The 15,206-nt window shown below is 34.5% G+C and overlaps 2 protein-coding genes across 6 annotated transcripts; one reads left to right on the forward strand and one right to left on the reverse strand.

Annotated features, from left to right (window-relative positions):
* Positions 1 to 1,982: 1,982 nt before the first annotated feature.
* Positions 1,983 to 12,287, reverse strand: LOC107459982 (uncharacterized). 3 transcript variants are annotated; one of them, XM_052252665.1, is made up of 15 exons: positions 11,850 to 12,284; positions 9,377 to 9,786; positions 8,407 to 8,539; positions 8,222 to 8,274; positions 7,983 to 8,079; positions 5,764 to 6,716; positions 5,366 to 5,491; positions 5,003 to 5,075; positions 4,648 to 4,693; positions 4,448 to 4,520; positions 3,514 to 3,591; positions 3,258 to 3,430; positions 3,079 to 3,125; positions 2,705 to 2,942; positions 1,983 to 2,613 (listed from the first exon to the last, which is right to left on the reverse strand). In XM_052252665.1, the coding sequence occupies exons 2-15, from the start codon at positions 9,742 to 9,744 to the stop codon at positions 2,255 to 2,257; spliced, it is 2,817 nt and encodes a 938-aa protein (XP_052108625.1). In that variant the 5' UTR covers positions 9,745 to 9,786; positions 11,850 to 12,284; the 3' UTR covers positions 1,983 to 2,254. The 3 variants fall into 3 exon arrangements, with proteins under 3 accessions (XP_052108625.1, XP_052108627.1, XP_052108628.1); XM_052252667.1 differs by having other exon boundaries at positions 2,747 to 2,942; positions 9,377 to 12,282; XM_052252668.1 differs by lacking the exon at positions 1,983 to 2,613 and having other exon boundaries at positions 2,788 to 2,945; positions 3,077 to 3,125; positions 9,377 to 12,287.
* Positions 12,288 to 13,209: 922 nt separating this feature from the next.
* On the forward strand, positions 13,210 to 14,991 carry LOC110274419 (uncharacterized). Of its 3 annotated transcripts, none has more exons than XM_021128446.2 (4): positions 13,210 to 13,424; positions 14,260 to 14,392; positions 14,478 to 14,586; positions 14,720 to 14,991. In XM_021128446.2, the coding sequence occupies exons 1-4, from the start codon at positions 13,225 to 13,227 to the stop codon at positions 14,734 to 14,736; spliced, it is 459 nt and encodes a 152-aa protein (XP_020984105.1). In that variant the 5' UTR covers positions 13,210 to 13,224; the 3' UTR covers positions 14,737 to 14,991. The 3 variants fall into 3 exon arrangements, with proteins under 3 accessions (XP_020984105.1, XP_020984106.1, XP_020984104.1); XM_021128447.2 differs by having other exon boundaries at positions 14,478 to 14,577; XM_021128445.2 differs by having other exon boundaries at positions 14,525 to 14,577.
* The last annotated feature ends 215 nt before the right edge of the window (positions 14,992 to 15,206 follow it).

Consider the following 15,206-nt stretch of genomic DNA (forward strand, 5'->3'; position numbering starts at 1 on the left):
GAGCAAGGTCAGTTGAGACCACCGTAGTCGGGTGTCCATGATTTATAAATCTGACTGCAAGGGCAGCTGCACAACTCTTATTTTAACCACAATCCTTTCTCATTAAGTATGTCATATTTTCTTTCCTTCCCTTTCACCATCTCCTATTTTAATAGAGGGATTTCTTGTTTGTGATGTCTACCTAATTGAGACTACATATATAATCTGCATAAAGGGATCTCTCTAAGCTCTATTTCATATGTATAATAACTTTCTATTCATATTATTAATATTTTTTCTTATAAAAAAAATTTGTTCTTTATGATTACTGCCAGTTATTAAAAACTTAACCACTCCTTGAGAGTTTTAAGTGATTCTCCTGGAAAAAATCTCATAAAAATGTCATATTAACAGCAACAAATAATAAAGTAATTATTTTTTAAATCAATTGTGAGGTCAAATAGATGAGTTGATTTACAAAAAGAGATGCAAGAATGCTACCTTATGTTATATCTAAAAGTATTATGCATAACAAAAGTTATTAAATACTCATATTCAGCATCGGCATTGATTTTTAAAAAATAAATCAACCAAATGAGTGTAAAATTATTCTAATTACATAGTCTTAGGTCATATTTTCATCATAAATAAACAATTATCATTAGTAAAAAATGGTAATATATCATATTTTTTAAATAAGCAAATATTAAAGCATTGTTGAAGATAATTTAGTATCTAATATTCGAAGACACTTACCTTTTGACTACTAGTGGAGATTCGAATATTTCTGAAGACTTCATGGTAAACGACATTTTCTGTTGCAGCAAAATTGTTAGAATTATCATGAGATATTACAATCTTAAGTGCATCTTTGGTGGTGACCCGTGAAATTGCGACATAAAGTTGTCCATGTGTAAAAACTGGTTGTTTCAGAAATAAGCCAACATGATTTAGAGACTGTCTTTGACTTTTATTTATGGTCATTGCATATGACAAAATCAGAGGAAATTGTCTACGTTAAAACTTGAAAGGTAACTTTGCATTTGATGAAGTTAATGTCATTTTAGGGATGATGACCTTTTCACCTTGACTATTTCCCGATCAAATTTTGGCTTTAATAATTTTATTTCCAAGTCTCGTGACAATTAATCTAGTTCCATTACAAAGTCTAGCAGAATGATCAATATTTCGAATTAGCATAACTCGACAACCTTCTTTAAATGACAGCTCATAATTTGGTAACCCAGAAGATTTTATTGTTGCCAAAAATTCTGGTGTATGTACGCAAGCAACTGTGTCATCAGTTCCTTCTTTAAAGCAAGGTGAATCTGAGCTCAATATGTTTTCAATTCATTTTTATTCAAAAATAGTATGTAATCATTAATCTCTTCAACACTGTTAATAGTTGGGGCTAAAATTGCTCTACTTTGCAGATGATATAAATTTTGACAATCCTTTAAAGATTCATTCAAAATTGTATTTTCCATCTTATTGTACACTTATATAGTATCACTTCATCTTGTTCTCTTTCAGCCTTAATACTAATGCTTCATACATGAAACTTATCATGCCATCTTCACTACGCAATATAATAACACAATGTTCTAAACGAAATAAAACTTTCTATAATAAAACTAAATAACTTGGAATGAACAAAGTGATTTTCCATCAAAAGTATCATTTGTCATTGTCGTCTTCGTCAGCAATGTTATCATTGTTAGGCTTTTCTTTCGCTTCTATGCTGCTTTTTGTTTTCAAATTAGACACAGCAGAGCAAGAATCTCCTTCTTGAGAAGGTTATGCATATTATTCTTAAACTTTATTCATGTGGACTTTTATGAATATTTGTATATAATATTTTTTTGGTGACATATTTGTATATAATATAGTATTATTAATATATTTTTAAAATTAGATTAAATAATTCTATTAGAAAATGTTATAGTAAATAATTTAAAATTACTTTATATTTTAAGACAAAAGAGTAGGTATTTGCAGTGCGGTTTGGATCAAAAACTCATTAACACTAATTTTATTTGCGATGCGGTTTGAAATGGATCAGATATTTTTACCGATCCAATTTCAAGTGGTTTCTCGATTAGATTGGATACTTAGTTCAATCTGGTCATAAATCATAATCTACTAAGCAGGGCAAATTCTTTATCCCGCATGGCTACCCTACTATATTTTATTCCCTAATTTTCTCTACTGGTAATGTATTCTAAATTTACAACTATTCACATTTAAGTAATCAAATTTTAAGTGAAGCATGCTGTCACCTCTTCAGGGCCCATCTCCGATCAATATCAGTGTAAACAAACTCCTGACAACGTACAATTCCACCGGCTCCACCAAAGCACAACCATCTCTCACTACCCTTGTTCATGTTCCATCTCACCCTATGCAAAGCTACCATTTTGGAAGGAAATACTTCTGGTATATTACCAAAATCTGCCTTCTCAGTATCATCCCCGAGATTACTTGCCGACGCATCATCTTTGCTAACAAGAGAATTACTTTTTGCTGGTTTTTTCTTGTCACTACCAGTCAGTTTTTGTCTTTTAGGCTGCTTCACCGAAGACAATGCTTCCTCAGATTCCGATGCCATACCCAAATCGTCATCACCACAGAGCGCTACCACAACAAATTGAAGAATCAGTAAATATTCTTGAGAAATTATTGCAGAAAATCAGATAAGTATATCATCAAATTTACAAAGGCAAACCAAAAGTTTGAGAATCAGCATTCGAAGCCTTCGCCATCTCACCGGTTGCACTTTTTCTCAGCAAGTCTCGAAAAGATTGAGCATGCCGAACCCTTTCAATGGACCTCTTTAATGGAAAGGGACCAGTTGAAACTGAACTATTGATCACAAGAGTTGAGTCCTCCTCAGTTACTGACCCACAGAGGAAGAATGGAACACTATGGTGTGAATCACCTATTTCTACTGCTTTAGTCGTAAGCTGACGTTAAAAAACATAGGTAAGAAATGGGCAGAAGGGCAAAGAAAATCAATTTGTATAAAGCATTAGTCAAGAACTGCTACAAATTTGAGGAATACCATCATGTTTGAGGAATATCCAACAAAATGTTACTCACCTGAAAACGGAAGACAGTACCATCTGCACCACAGTATGCAACCATGCCTGGCACAACATGATAATTAGAGACAACACATTATTTAAGTAGTTCATCATGATATTTAGATAACTTAGAGAGTCACAAATTACCATTAACTGATAGCTTGTTTGCAAAGAATATAACCACTAAAAAGGTACCTGTGTTACGTGACACTTGAACATTCCATATGGCAGAAGATGAGAGTGAATAAGTGTGCAACCAGGGTTGTCTTTTCCCATTGTATGTTTTTCCATTTACAGGGAATTCATTTGCAACCTTCACCAAGCTAATGGTTTTCATTGTCCCATCTTCAAAGGACATAATGATGCAACTATAAAACATAAACAAAACAACTCTAGGTTAATCATCATGATGATCATACAGCAATTCTGTCCTGTCAAAATTATGCATTACCTTGGCTTTGGCAACCAATCCAGACTATATATGTTTCTTGGCACAGGTTGCATACTCCTCAAAGGACGAAATGGATTACTACAAATACATTTTTACTAATAAATCAGAACACTGAACTAGGTTTTTACACAAATCTAGCCAAAGACCGTTTGTAGCGAGATATGCACCTTGACATAATGAGATGTCAATATTCATCCTTTCTACCCAAGGAGAGAACTAATTACTCATGCACACGCAGATACAAAAAGAAATCGCAATTAATGTGCCATTTGAAGAGTGTTCACCAGTTTGCCAATCTTAGATAAGTTTTACAACGTATAATATAATTGCCCCAATATTTGGAAACAATATCCTCTATACAGAAAATTATATTCTAAGATGAAGGTGATATAAACGATTGAAAGACAGAAATTTAGAATAAACCTAAAATTAAATAAAATCTGGTCAAGGAATCAAGAAAGGAAAATTTTCATGAGAAAAGGTAAAATAAAACAACAAAAAACAAGATACAATAAAATTGCTTATCCTGATCAACATTACACAGGTAAACAATGAATAAGGCAGACTTACAAACCATACTATTAGACTTTCATCAAGAAGAAAAGGGGACAGTTACATGAATGAAATCAGTTGTCTGAGCACACTAAATGAAAAAGGAAAATTCCATAACAATTTCAAAAGCCCACGAACACAATAAGTTTCATAAACTATGTAAATAACTAGATTATATTAGGTTGAAGCTGGAAATCAATTAGAATCTTTTCAATTTAACAAAATCGGAAAATACAGAGGCGAAAATAAAAATATAGAACAAATATTCAATTATAGTATTTTAATTCTTCCAAATCCTATAAAGACACAACATAGCAACAGAAAAATGTTAAATGCAATTAAATAACATGTCTTTATTGAATTGGTTTCAATCATTACTAACCCTTCAAACGGTGTCCAGGCGACGGCTCTAATAGGAGCTGCATCTCCCCTGAAACAAAGCACAGGCTTTGTATCTGCATATAAAAAATTGGGTCAGTAGAATAATTATTGTCTAGTGAATCTGATGACTTTGTTTTTCAACACAGCTACCTTCCCTAAGAACGAAATATGTAAACATGAGTATGGCAACAAAAACATTACCATCACATTTAGATGAAGTCTTTATAGAGAATTTCCACAAAGCAACCTTAAATATAAAGCAAAATACATTAGCAGATATACTTTATAAAGAGTATTGGGATGACAAGATACTTATGTTTGAACTGAACAATGATGGTGAGAAACAAATTTAACAATAAATACAAAATTACAAAAATATATAATAAATAAGGGTAATATTATCAAAATGACTTCTCTTTATCCCTCCCAATAAAACATCATGAATGAATTTTTTTCTTAATCTTACTAACCTACTATGAAAAAATAAAACAAAATAAAATAAAATAATGAAGAAGCGAAGAATCGAAAATAGAAGAATAGTTAACAAAAATTATACCATTCCATCATGGCAGCCCACAAGTAAATAGTCATGAGGGGGCATGACAGACCACTCCACTGTCAACGGAATGCTGTGATATCAAACAATGGATGAAATTAAATCAGTGACAAGGCTAAAAGGAAACTTATAATTACCGGCATCAAGCAAGTTCAACTACCTTAGGAAGCACGGCATGAATGTTTTAAATTGAAGCACTTTTTTAAAATGTGCTCACTTCCAATTTACTTATCCAGTAATCAGCCAAGTTAAAATTAAATATGTTAATTTATTTTGCCCCTCAGTGATTGAATTCGTACAATTTTCCCCTAAAAGGAACAAGTTAAGCAACACCATAAAAAGTGAAAGAAGAAGGAAGCATGCCTTTGTTTTCCACCACGCTTCAACATTGAGCATTTAAATACAGGTGCCAATTTTATAAAACGAGGATCAGTGCCCTCCCTATGCTTATAAATCTCCCTCAACACACGAGGAAGAGGAACCTCCCACCTGCAATTGAAACTTGACATGTTGATAAGGCAACAATAACAAGGAGCATCCCATAAAAGAGTTGTGAAAATATCTGATACAAAGAGATTTAATGTCAAAAGGAAATAGCATAACATATGAGAAGAGATGAATAATAATGTCCAAGATAGGGTGCTGTGCTATTCTACAAATTGCATCTGAATTATGAAAAATATCCAAATTTTCAACTACCTGTAAAATTTTTAAACAAGAACAATAATAATCAATAGGAGATGAGGCATCAGATATCTTACACTTCTAGAGATCCGTTGCCCAACAAGACAGCAAGATAGCCCATTCGGTGTTTGCTTACTGGGTCATACATGTTGCGCGGTTGCCATTTCACATCCCATGCCACCTTTCCATTATGAGCTAGGCAAGACACAAGTTTTGGCATAGTCACATTCCCTGAAATAGAATTAGGGGCGACTACATTACCCATTGCAGAGCTGCCATGAGGTTGACTTGAGTCATTCTCAACCTGTGTCAATAGTGCCGCATCTTCGTTGCATCCCACATCCCTATGGTTAGCTTTCAACCTACTACTTTTAACATGAGTTTCCAAGATAGTATTGCATGCAGAAGCAGCTTTCTTGCTTTGTTTCTGCTTTGCAACTGAACATTGTTGCAAGGCTGATTCATTGCAATTTCCATCAGCTGCGCCTGAAAATTTTATTTCAGCTGAATCTTCTGGAACCTGAACTGCAAGAGCTTGCACAGCTTGATTCTCATAATTTGAAGAACATACAGTAGCTTCTTTTGAACTCTTTTTAGGCCTTCCTCTAGGCCTCTTTATTTGTGCTGATTTTTCACTTGAGGCCTCAATTATTTTATGTCCTCTTCTACTCATGTCAATGATAGGTAATATTTCTTCATTGTTCCAACAAACCCCATCCGAAGCAGGAAGCTCAGAAGAACTTTCTGGAAACTGAACATCTAGGGCTGGTATGTACTGGGGGGTTTCACTATTTGTGTTATCAATTACTTTTCCTTTGGGATTCTTTCTAGGTCTTCCTCTAGGCCTCGTCACCTTTGTTGACTTGTCTTTTTTAGGTCTTTTTTTCCCTTTATTTGTTAAATAACATTTTTCTTCATCCTGCTCACGGATATTTAAAAGACACCATATTTGTATAACACCTCTACCAGTCAGTGGGGAACCCATCTTGTGGTAAGAAGAACCAGGTGGATGAGTAGCAACAGCAACAAACTAATACAGAATAAAAAATTGTCACCCAATATACAATATGTCAAGGTTATAAAAAAGTACAAAAATTACATCCTAAATTCCTAATAACTTCTTAGAAGAGCAAAGCTCATGCAAGTGCCGACTAACATCCGAGAAAGTAGTAACATAATAATTCCAAATACTTATCTGTATCAACTATAACAATATAACATATGATAGTGCAATGCATTAAAAAGCTTTGTCAATTGCACTGCTATGATGGAAGACATGTTACTCCTTTCATCCATCTATTTCATAAATCTAGTTGACGGAAAACACATGGTTAGTATCGCAATAAATACAATACAAATCGCTGGAATTATCAAAATCACGCCTGAATCGCTTGAATCACATCTGAATCACTTGAATAGCAATTAATATTGCAATTTGCAAACTGATGATTCAGGAACTGGCTGGGTTCCGGGAGTTTTAGGTCAGGTCAAACGCGTCCCAGTTTGCAAAAAATTATTTTTTTCGCTCCTTTTTTTTCAATCAAAGCCACAATTGCAGCCGACTCTTTACCTCTTCAGTTTCAATTTTATATAAGTGTTTAAAATCGAGGGAAAAAACAACTGTAAATTTCTTCCTTGCGGCGTTCTGCAACTGCAAGCACACAGGCAACATTCTTCTGCAAGTGAAGCACCATTCACTCAGCCTCAGATGCATTATTATTTGTTTTATTGAATCTTTGACTTCTTTTCTTTATATTATTTAATATCTAATGACTTGTGGAATTGTTTCTTGTCATTATTTTATTGTTGGAGGGCAATATGTTATGTTTGATATTGTTTTGCCTTATGCCTAGTACTTCGCTTGCTGTGTATTGATCATTTTGAAAGTTGAATTGCAAAACTAATCCATAGTTTAATTACTTTCTGGTCATTTTTATTTCAGGATATTATTATGAGACATGAATTATATGGTTATTTAAAGGTTTAGTTTTATTTATTATTGTTGTTTATATCTTATGATACACAATAGAATATGATATGATATACGATACAGAAAATTGATGTTTTGATACACGATACGTATCCCTATTTAATAATCTGGGATGGGAAACCTCTCCCATCCCATGAGACTTCAAATAGACAATGAACCTTGACATGTTAGATGTCAAAATCAACAATTAGACAGAGTACACCATTTAGCTCATGTTCAAACTTCAAAAACTTCCCCATACAATAGAAAGCCAATAAAAAGTAGCTAAATAGATGGCTTGAAAGGCGGGAGAGAGAAACCAAGTACCTCACATTTAGCTGAACAATCAGGCCTTTCATCTATCCAAGGACACCAATCTAATGCCCATACAGGGCCTCCAACACACATCACAAAGTCTCTGCATCTACAACATTTGAAGTGTTTGGCCAAGTTAAATGATGAGTAGCAATGGAATACAATAATTCAGGAACTTCAAAGTGGGCAGTAATGCCCATACTGATGTCAATGGACCAAAAGACCACAGATAGGCAACATACTAGTGATACCTGGATTCCTGCAATTTGGTATCCACGGGATGCTCTTTGCTTTGCACATCACACTAAGAACGATACACAAAAAGATAATGAATTGTTTGCAACACAACACCTGTAACATTGTTACTAATCAAGAAGAATTTTGATAAGATGAGCTCTGAAGAGGAAACAAATAAAAGGATACAAACAGCTTATACCTGGGGAACAGTGGCTGATGAGAACTGAGGCAAAGTTATGGCTCCAGCATCTTTTTCCTCAGAGCTCTGACATCTCTCAGTTATGTAACCAAATCTAATGCTTTTTGGTGGATACCTAAAATCTCTCCATTCTCTACACATTTGAAAAACAAACAACTAAGAACTACTTATTTTCATTCAAATTAACACATCCAAACAAACTCTGACTATCAAGCTGTTCTCAGCATCTACATCACTATTTTCTATTCTCGGGATATCTCTATCTAAAGTAAGTTCAAAACAATTTACATGCATTTCAAAAGAAATCTTGTATTGCCATTTGTTTCAACTTCTTTTTGACTGAAAATAGTGATCACTTTTACCAAAACAAATCAAAATTTTTTAGAAAATATTTATCTTAACCACTTAACTTCAACTCTTGTTATTTTAAAAATTTAAAAGTTTCTGAAACATTCTTTAAAGCAAAAGATGAAATAATTAACTTCTCTTAAACTGAAAAGTGATTCCTTTAGTAGTTAAAAATCACTTTGTCCAAAACAAATTTAAATAATAAAAAATAAATATAGAAGCTAAAACAAGTGCACCTAAATATTCTACAAGCACATACAAAATTATTGTTTCCGTATAAAATGTACCCTATTATGATTATAAATACTGAGATTATGTGTACATGTTTATAGCTAGAGTTGTAGCTGAAACATCACCAAATAACTACCTCTAATGGCTCAAGTAACTAACTTTAACAAGCACTAAGATAGGTGACTCAGCTACAAATGAAAACTCAGCTATTCACTAAGACGCTCTTAACATTAACAATGGGTATAACTTCAATCTAGAAGCAACTCAAAACAGTTTCTAACTGATTCATATGCAATTAAATAAACATACCTCTAATAATATTATAATAATTATAAAGTCTAAACATATTACAACAAATTCTATTTATTTTTCAAAAATTCAAATTAAGTACCTTAAAAATGTGAGGGAGGAAGAGAATCTCTGAACCTCACTGTGATGAAAATCAGTATTCTGATCTTCCCCGCATAGTGCTGCAATGTCATCAATGTATCTGAAGAAATTCTCAGCAGAATAGTCAAACGAAGAAACCCTAATCCCGCTACTAGTAGTAGCATTATTACTAGCGCCAACATCATTACCACTGCCATTGTCAATGCCTACAGTTGTAGCAGTAGCACCAGCATCAGCACCATTGTTTGCCGGTGCAGAATCTTCTGGAACATTTCCATCCTTCTTTGGTTTTGTTTTCATGTTCTTCTTAGTGTTCTTCTTTCCTTTGAGGCCAAAAAGTTCAGCAATGCAAAGCTCTTCTGCTTCCATTCCCTCAAGTTTTATAGAGACTTGAACTCTAAACGTGTTCCCCTGTTGTTGTTAACATAGTTACTAGGTAACCCAGTCATTATTAAATAAATATAGAAAAGTATAAAAACACCAAAGGCCAACATCTACTAAAATAATACCAAAAAGCCAACATCTACTAAAATATAAAGGTATGTAATAAGGTAAGGAACAGGAGTTCAAGGAGCCATCTCAAGCAGGGAAGGGCGGGAACACCAAAACAGAAGGAATACTGTAGCAAAATAAGTAATATATAGCACACACCAAAAAAAATGAAAAATTAGCTAAGGCCAAGCCATGTGAAGGATAACAAAATAAACAGCAATAATTAACTAACAATAATTATTCATTCATACCTACACATTACCAGCAATCCAATAACAATACAATAACAATACATACCTAAACATTACCAGCAATCCAATAACAATACAATCCAATCCAATAACAATACAAAGTTCACAGTTCTGAATCAGTAACATAGTTCAGTTGAAACAGGCAAACAATTATTCAATCAATTATTCAATCACTATATCACTATATCAATTCATACTTCACAGTTCACAAAAAAACAATTATTCAATCACTATATCACCATATCAGTTCACAGTTGAATGACTTGAATCAAAGTTCACCAAGGTTCTGAAAACCGGACCGGTCATCAAACCATTTTAATTACTGGTTCACTGGTTTACTAGTCCAACCAGTCCAACCGGTGGTTCAACCGGAAAAACCGTTTTAGAACAGCAACGCGTGATGGAGAGGGAAGATTGTTGGCTATTTGTCCATAGTTGATTCCAAAATCAGAACCACTTGTCTGTATAAAACTATAAATGTCTCTTGAGAAAAACACAGTTTTGAAATATCAGAAAAATAAAATGCTTAAATTCCTATGCTGAATAAGAAGAATAAGTACACAACCAAATTGATAGAATCATAAAACTAAAATGAATAATATATAAATTAATTTATGGTTTTTGATTCCTCTGAGGATGCAATGTAGTTTCTCTTTCATTCCATGAAGCTAAGAAGGAATAACATTCTGATCACTAAACAACTAGACTGGAATGTTCCATTAGCAAGAAAACATAGACAGAAACAGAATAAGATTACCCCAGATAACAAAATCAGTTTTTTTCATCAACTTTGTGTGGAATCAAAAGAGAATCATGCAGAAGTATACAAGTTACACACCAGAAATAGTGAGAAGCAGCATAAGCAGTTTGAAGTAGGAGGAATTGAATAAATTTGCATGGCCTTGACATGACTTTGACTAATAACACATAAAAATATGCATTGAAAAAGTACAAAATTTCAATAAACATTACTAAACAGGCAAGAAAGAACAATCATCATTCAGCAACAAATATTACAAACAGCAACAAGTAATCACACTATTACCAAATTCAAAAAGAATGAAAACCAGATAACCCCAATCATAAACACCATTACCAAATTAAATAAAAAATAACCAAAAATCACCTTGCAAATCAAAAACTCAATCTCTTGAACTCAATAATTACATCAGTTATCCAACTAAATAATTGCATCACAGTTATCATAAACTGATTTCAAAGCCTAGAAGCAGAGTGAAATTAAAAACATGAAGCATATAATAAATCAAAAGATCACCAATTGCAAATTTTTTAATAAGAACAGAAGTTAAGAACAATGAAAAATGAAAAAAGATTCAACAGTTTTCAACCCAAGTTTAATAAAGCTCATCACAATGATTAACAACAACAAAAAGGACTGAAGGAACAGTGAATCAGTAACACGCAGTGCAAATTTAAAATTTAAAAGTTATCAATTTAAAATTTATCATCAAATACAATCAGTGAGCAAAACCAATCAACCAAGCACTGACTGAGTATTCTATTCTGATTCTGTGACTGGCAAGCAACAAATTCAGCAACAAATTCAAGTTACAGCAACAAATTTAACAAATCCAAGTAAAGTCCCGATTTACAGCAACATTTAGATTAGCAACAAGGCAAATTTGATTAGCAATTCAGCAACATGCAAAAATACAGGGAGAAGGGAAATCTGAAAACAGAGAACAGGGAAGCGATGGTGCAGGGACTCGCCAACGGTCGACGGCGAGTCGGCGACCACCCCACGGAAGGCGACGAAGCAAAGACAATCCCACGAGTTGCTTCTGCCGCCGGCGACGAGACAGACGAACCACGAGATGCCAGTGACTGAGACGAGACTCGAGTGAGACTGGGAGGCAGAATTGAGCAGAGACAACCACGGACGACGAGAAGCAACCAACACGCACAGCTCGAGCACTCACTGGCGGAGGGAGGCGCGAGCAGCCGATCACAGAGGAGAACGGCGAGATGCGAGCACCCGACGTGGAGGATCCGGCGAGAGGCCCGAGAGCACGAAGACGGAAGTTCTTGAGTGCGATGGACGGCGGCAGCAGTCTCTCATCCAACAGACGGCGACAGCTATTGGTGGAGGCTAGGGTTTGCTGAAGGAAGGAGTTTGAGAAGGGGGGAATGGGGGATAACGCGTGCAACTTTTTCCCTTTCACGGAAGGAAACGAGGTCGTTTTCTGTAAACCGGCCGGGTTTCGATTCGGTCCGACCTGCCGATAACCGGTCGGTTCAGTGGTTTACGAGCGATTTTTGATTTTGTGGTTTTGCACATTGGACTGGATTGTTTTCTTTGCTGGTTCTCGGTTGAATCGGTTCGACCGTTAATCTGGTCCGGTTTTCAGAATTTTGGTGACTACTGACTAGGGTTCTCTTTGGCCCTTCAGCATGCAAAACCCGGCGTTTGGGGGCAAATATCAAAAACCGGCCAGGTCACGGTTCGATTTGACTGGCCAGTTCGACAAGCCAACATCGGTTTTCAAATTCTGCGATTTCGTCTTTTGTTCGAACCATATTTGCTAACTGTTTCCTGTTCGAACCAGTTTTTAGAACATTGCTAACTACTGTTTATTTTGTTATCCTTCACATGGCTTGGCCTTAGCTAATTTTTCATTTTTTTTTTTGGGTGTGTGCTATATATTACTTATTTTGCTACAGTATTCCTTCTGTTTTTGGTGTTCCCGCCCTTCCCTGCTTGAGATGGCTCCTTGAACTCCTGTTCCCTACCTTATTACATACCTTTATATTTTAGTAGATGTTAGCTTTTTTGGTGTTATTTTAGTAGATGTTGGCCTTTGGTGATTTTATACTTTTGTATATTTATTTAATAATGACTGGGTTACCTAGTAACTATGTTAACAACAACAGGGGAACACGTTTAGAGTTCAAGTCTCTCTAAAACCTGAGGGAATGGAAGCAGAAGAGCTTTGCATCGCTGAACTTTTTGGCCTCAAAGGAAAGAAGAACACTAAGAAGAACATGAAAACAAAACCAAAGAAGGATGGAAATGTTCCAGAAGATTCTCCACCGGCAGATAATGGTGCTGATGCTGGTGCTACTGCTACAGCTGTAGGCATTGACAATGGCAGTGGGTGGTAACGATGTTGGCGCTAGTAATAATGCTACTACTAGTAGCGGGATTAGGGTTTCTTCATTTGACTATTCTGCTGAGAATTTCTTCAGATACATTGATGACATTGTAGCACTATGCGGGGAAGATCAGAATACTGATTTTCATCACAGTGAGGTTCAGAGATTCTCTTCCTCCCTCACATTTTTAAGGTACTTAATTTCAATTTTTGAAAAATAAATAGAATTTGTTGTAATATGTTTAAACTTTATAATTATTGTAATATTATTAGAGGTATGTTTATTTTAATTGCATATGAATCAGTTAGAAACTGTTTTGAGTTGCTTCTAGATTGAAGTTATACCCATTGTTAATGTTAAGAGCGTCTTAGTGAATAGCTGAGTTCTCATTTGTAGCTGAGTCACCTATCTTAGTGCTTGTTAGAGTTAGTTACTTGAGCCATTAGAGGTAGTTATTTGGTGATGTTTCAGCTACAACTCTAGCTATAAACATGTACACATAATCTCAGTATTTATAATCATAATAGGGTTTTATACGGAAACAATAATTTTGTATGTGCTTGTAGAATATTTAGGTGCACTTGTTTTAGCTTCTATATTTATTTTTTATTATTTAAATTTGTTTTGGACAAAGTGATTTTTAAGTACTAAAGGAATCACTTTTCAGTTTAAGAGAAGTTAATTATTTCATCTTTTGCTTTAAAGAATGTTTTCAGAAACTTTTAAATTTTTAAAATAACAAGAGTTGAAGTTAAGTGGTTAAGATAAATATTTTCTAAAAAATTTTGATTTGTTTTGGTAAAAGTGATCACTATTTTCAGTCAAAAAGAAGTTGAAACAAATGGCAATACAAGATTTCTTTTGAAATGCATGTAAATTGTTTTGAACCTACTTTAGATAGAGATATCCCGGGAATAGAAAATAGTGATGTAGATGCTGAGAACAGCTTGATAGTCAGAGTTTGTTTGGATGTGTTAATTTGAATGAAAATAAGTAGTTCTTAGTTGTTTGTTTTTCAAATGTGTAGAGAATGGAGAGATTTTAGGTATCCACCAAAAAGCATTAGATTTGGTTACATAACTGAGAGATGTCAGAGCTCTGAGGAAAAAGATGCTGGAGCCATAACTTTGCCTCAGTTCTCATCAGCCACTGTTCCCCAGGTATAAGCTGTTTGTATCCTTTTATTTGTTTCCTCTTCAGAGCTCATCTTATCAAAATTCTTCTTGATTAGTAACAATGTTACAGGTGTTGTGTTGCAAACAATTCATTATCTTTTTGTGTATCGTTCTTAGTGTGATGTGCAAAGCAAAGAGCATCCCGTGGATACCAAATTGCAGGAATCCAGGTATCACTAGTATGTTGCCTATCTGTGGTCTTTTGGTCCATTGACATCAGTATGGGCATTACTGCCCACTTTGAAGTTCCTGAATTATTGTATTCCATTGCTACTCATCATTTAACTTGGCCAAACACTTCAAATGTTGTAGATGCAGAGACTTTGTGATGTGTGTTGGAGGCCCTGTATGGGCATTAGATTGGTGTCCTTGGATAGATGAAAGGCCTGATTGTTCAGCTAAATGTGAGGTACTTGGTTTCTCTCTCCCGCCTTTCAAGCCATCTATTTAGCTACTTTTTATTGGCTTTCTATTGTATGGGGAAGTTTTTGAAGTTTGAACATGAGCTAAATGGTGTACTCTGTCTAATTGTTGATTTTGACATCTAACATGTCAAGGTTCATTGTCTATTTGAAGTCTCATGGGATGGGCAGATTATTAAATAGGGATACGTATCGTGTATCAAAACATCAATTTTCTGTATCGTATATCATATCGTATTCTATTGTGTATCATAAGATATAAACAACAATAATAAATAAAACTAAACCTTTAAATAACCATATAATTCATGTCTCATAATAATATCCAGAAATAAAAATGACCAGAAAGTAATTAAACTATGGATAAGTTTTGCAAT

Source organism: Arachis duranensis, chromosome 8 (assembly GCF_000817695.3).
Source record: "Arachis duranensis cultivar V14167 chromosome 8, aradu.V14167.gnm2.J7QH, whole genome shotgun sequence".
In the NCBI taxonomy this organism is placed as follows: domain Eukaryota; kingdom Viridiplantae; phylum Streptophyta; class Magnoliopsida; order Fabales; family Fabaceae; genus Arachis; species Arachis duranensis.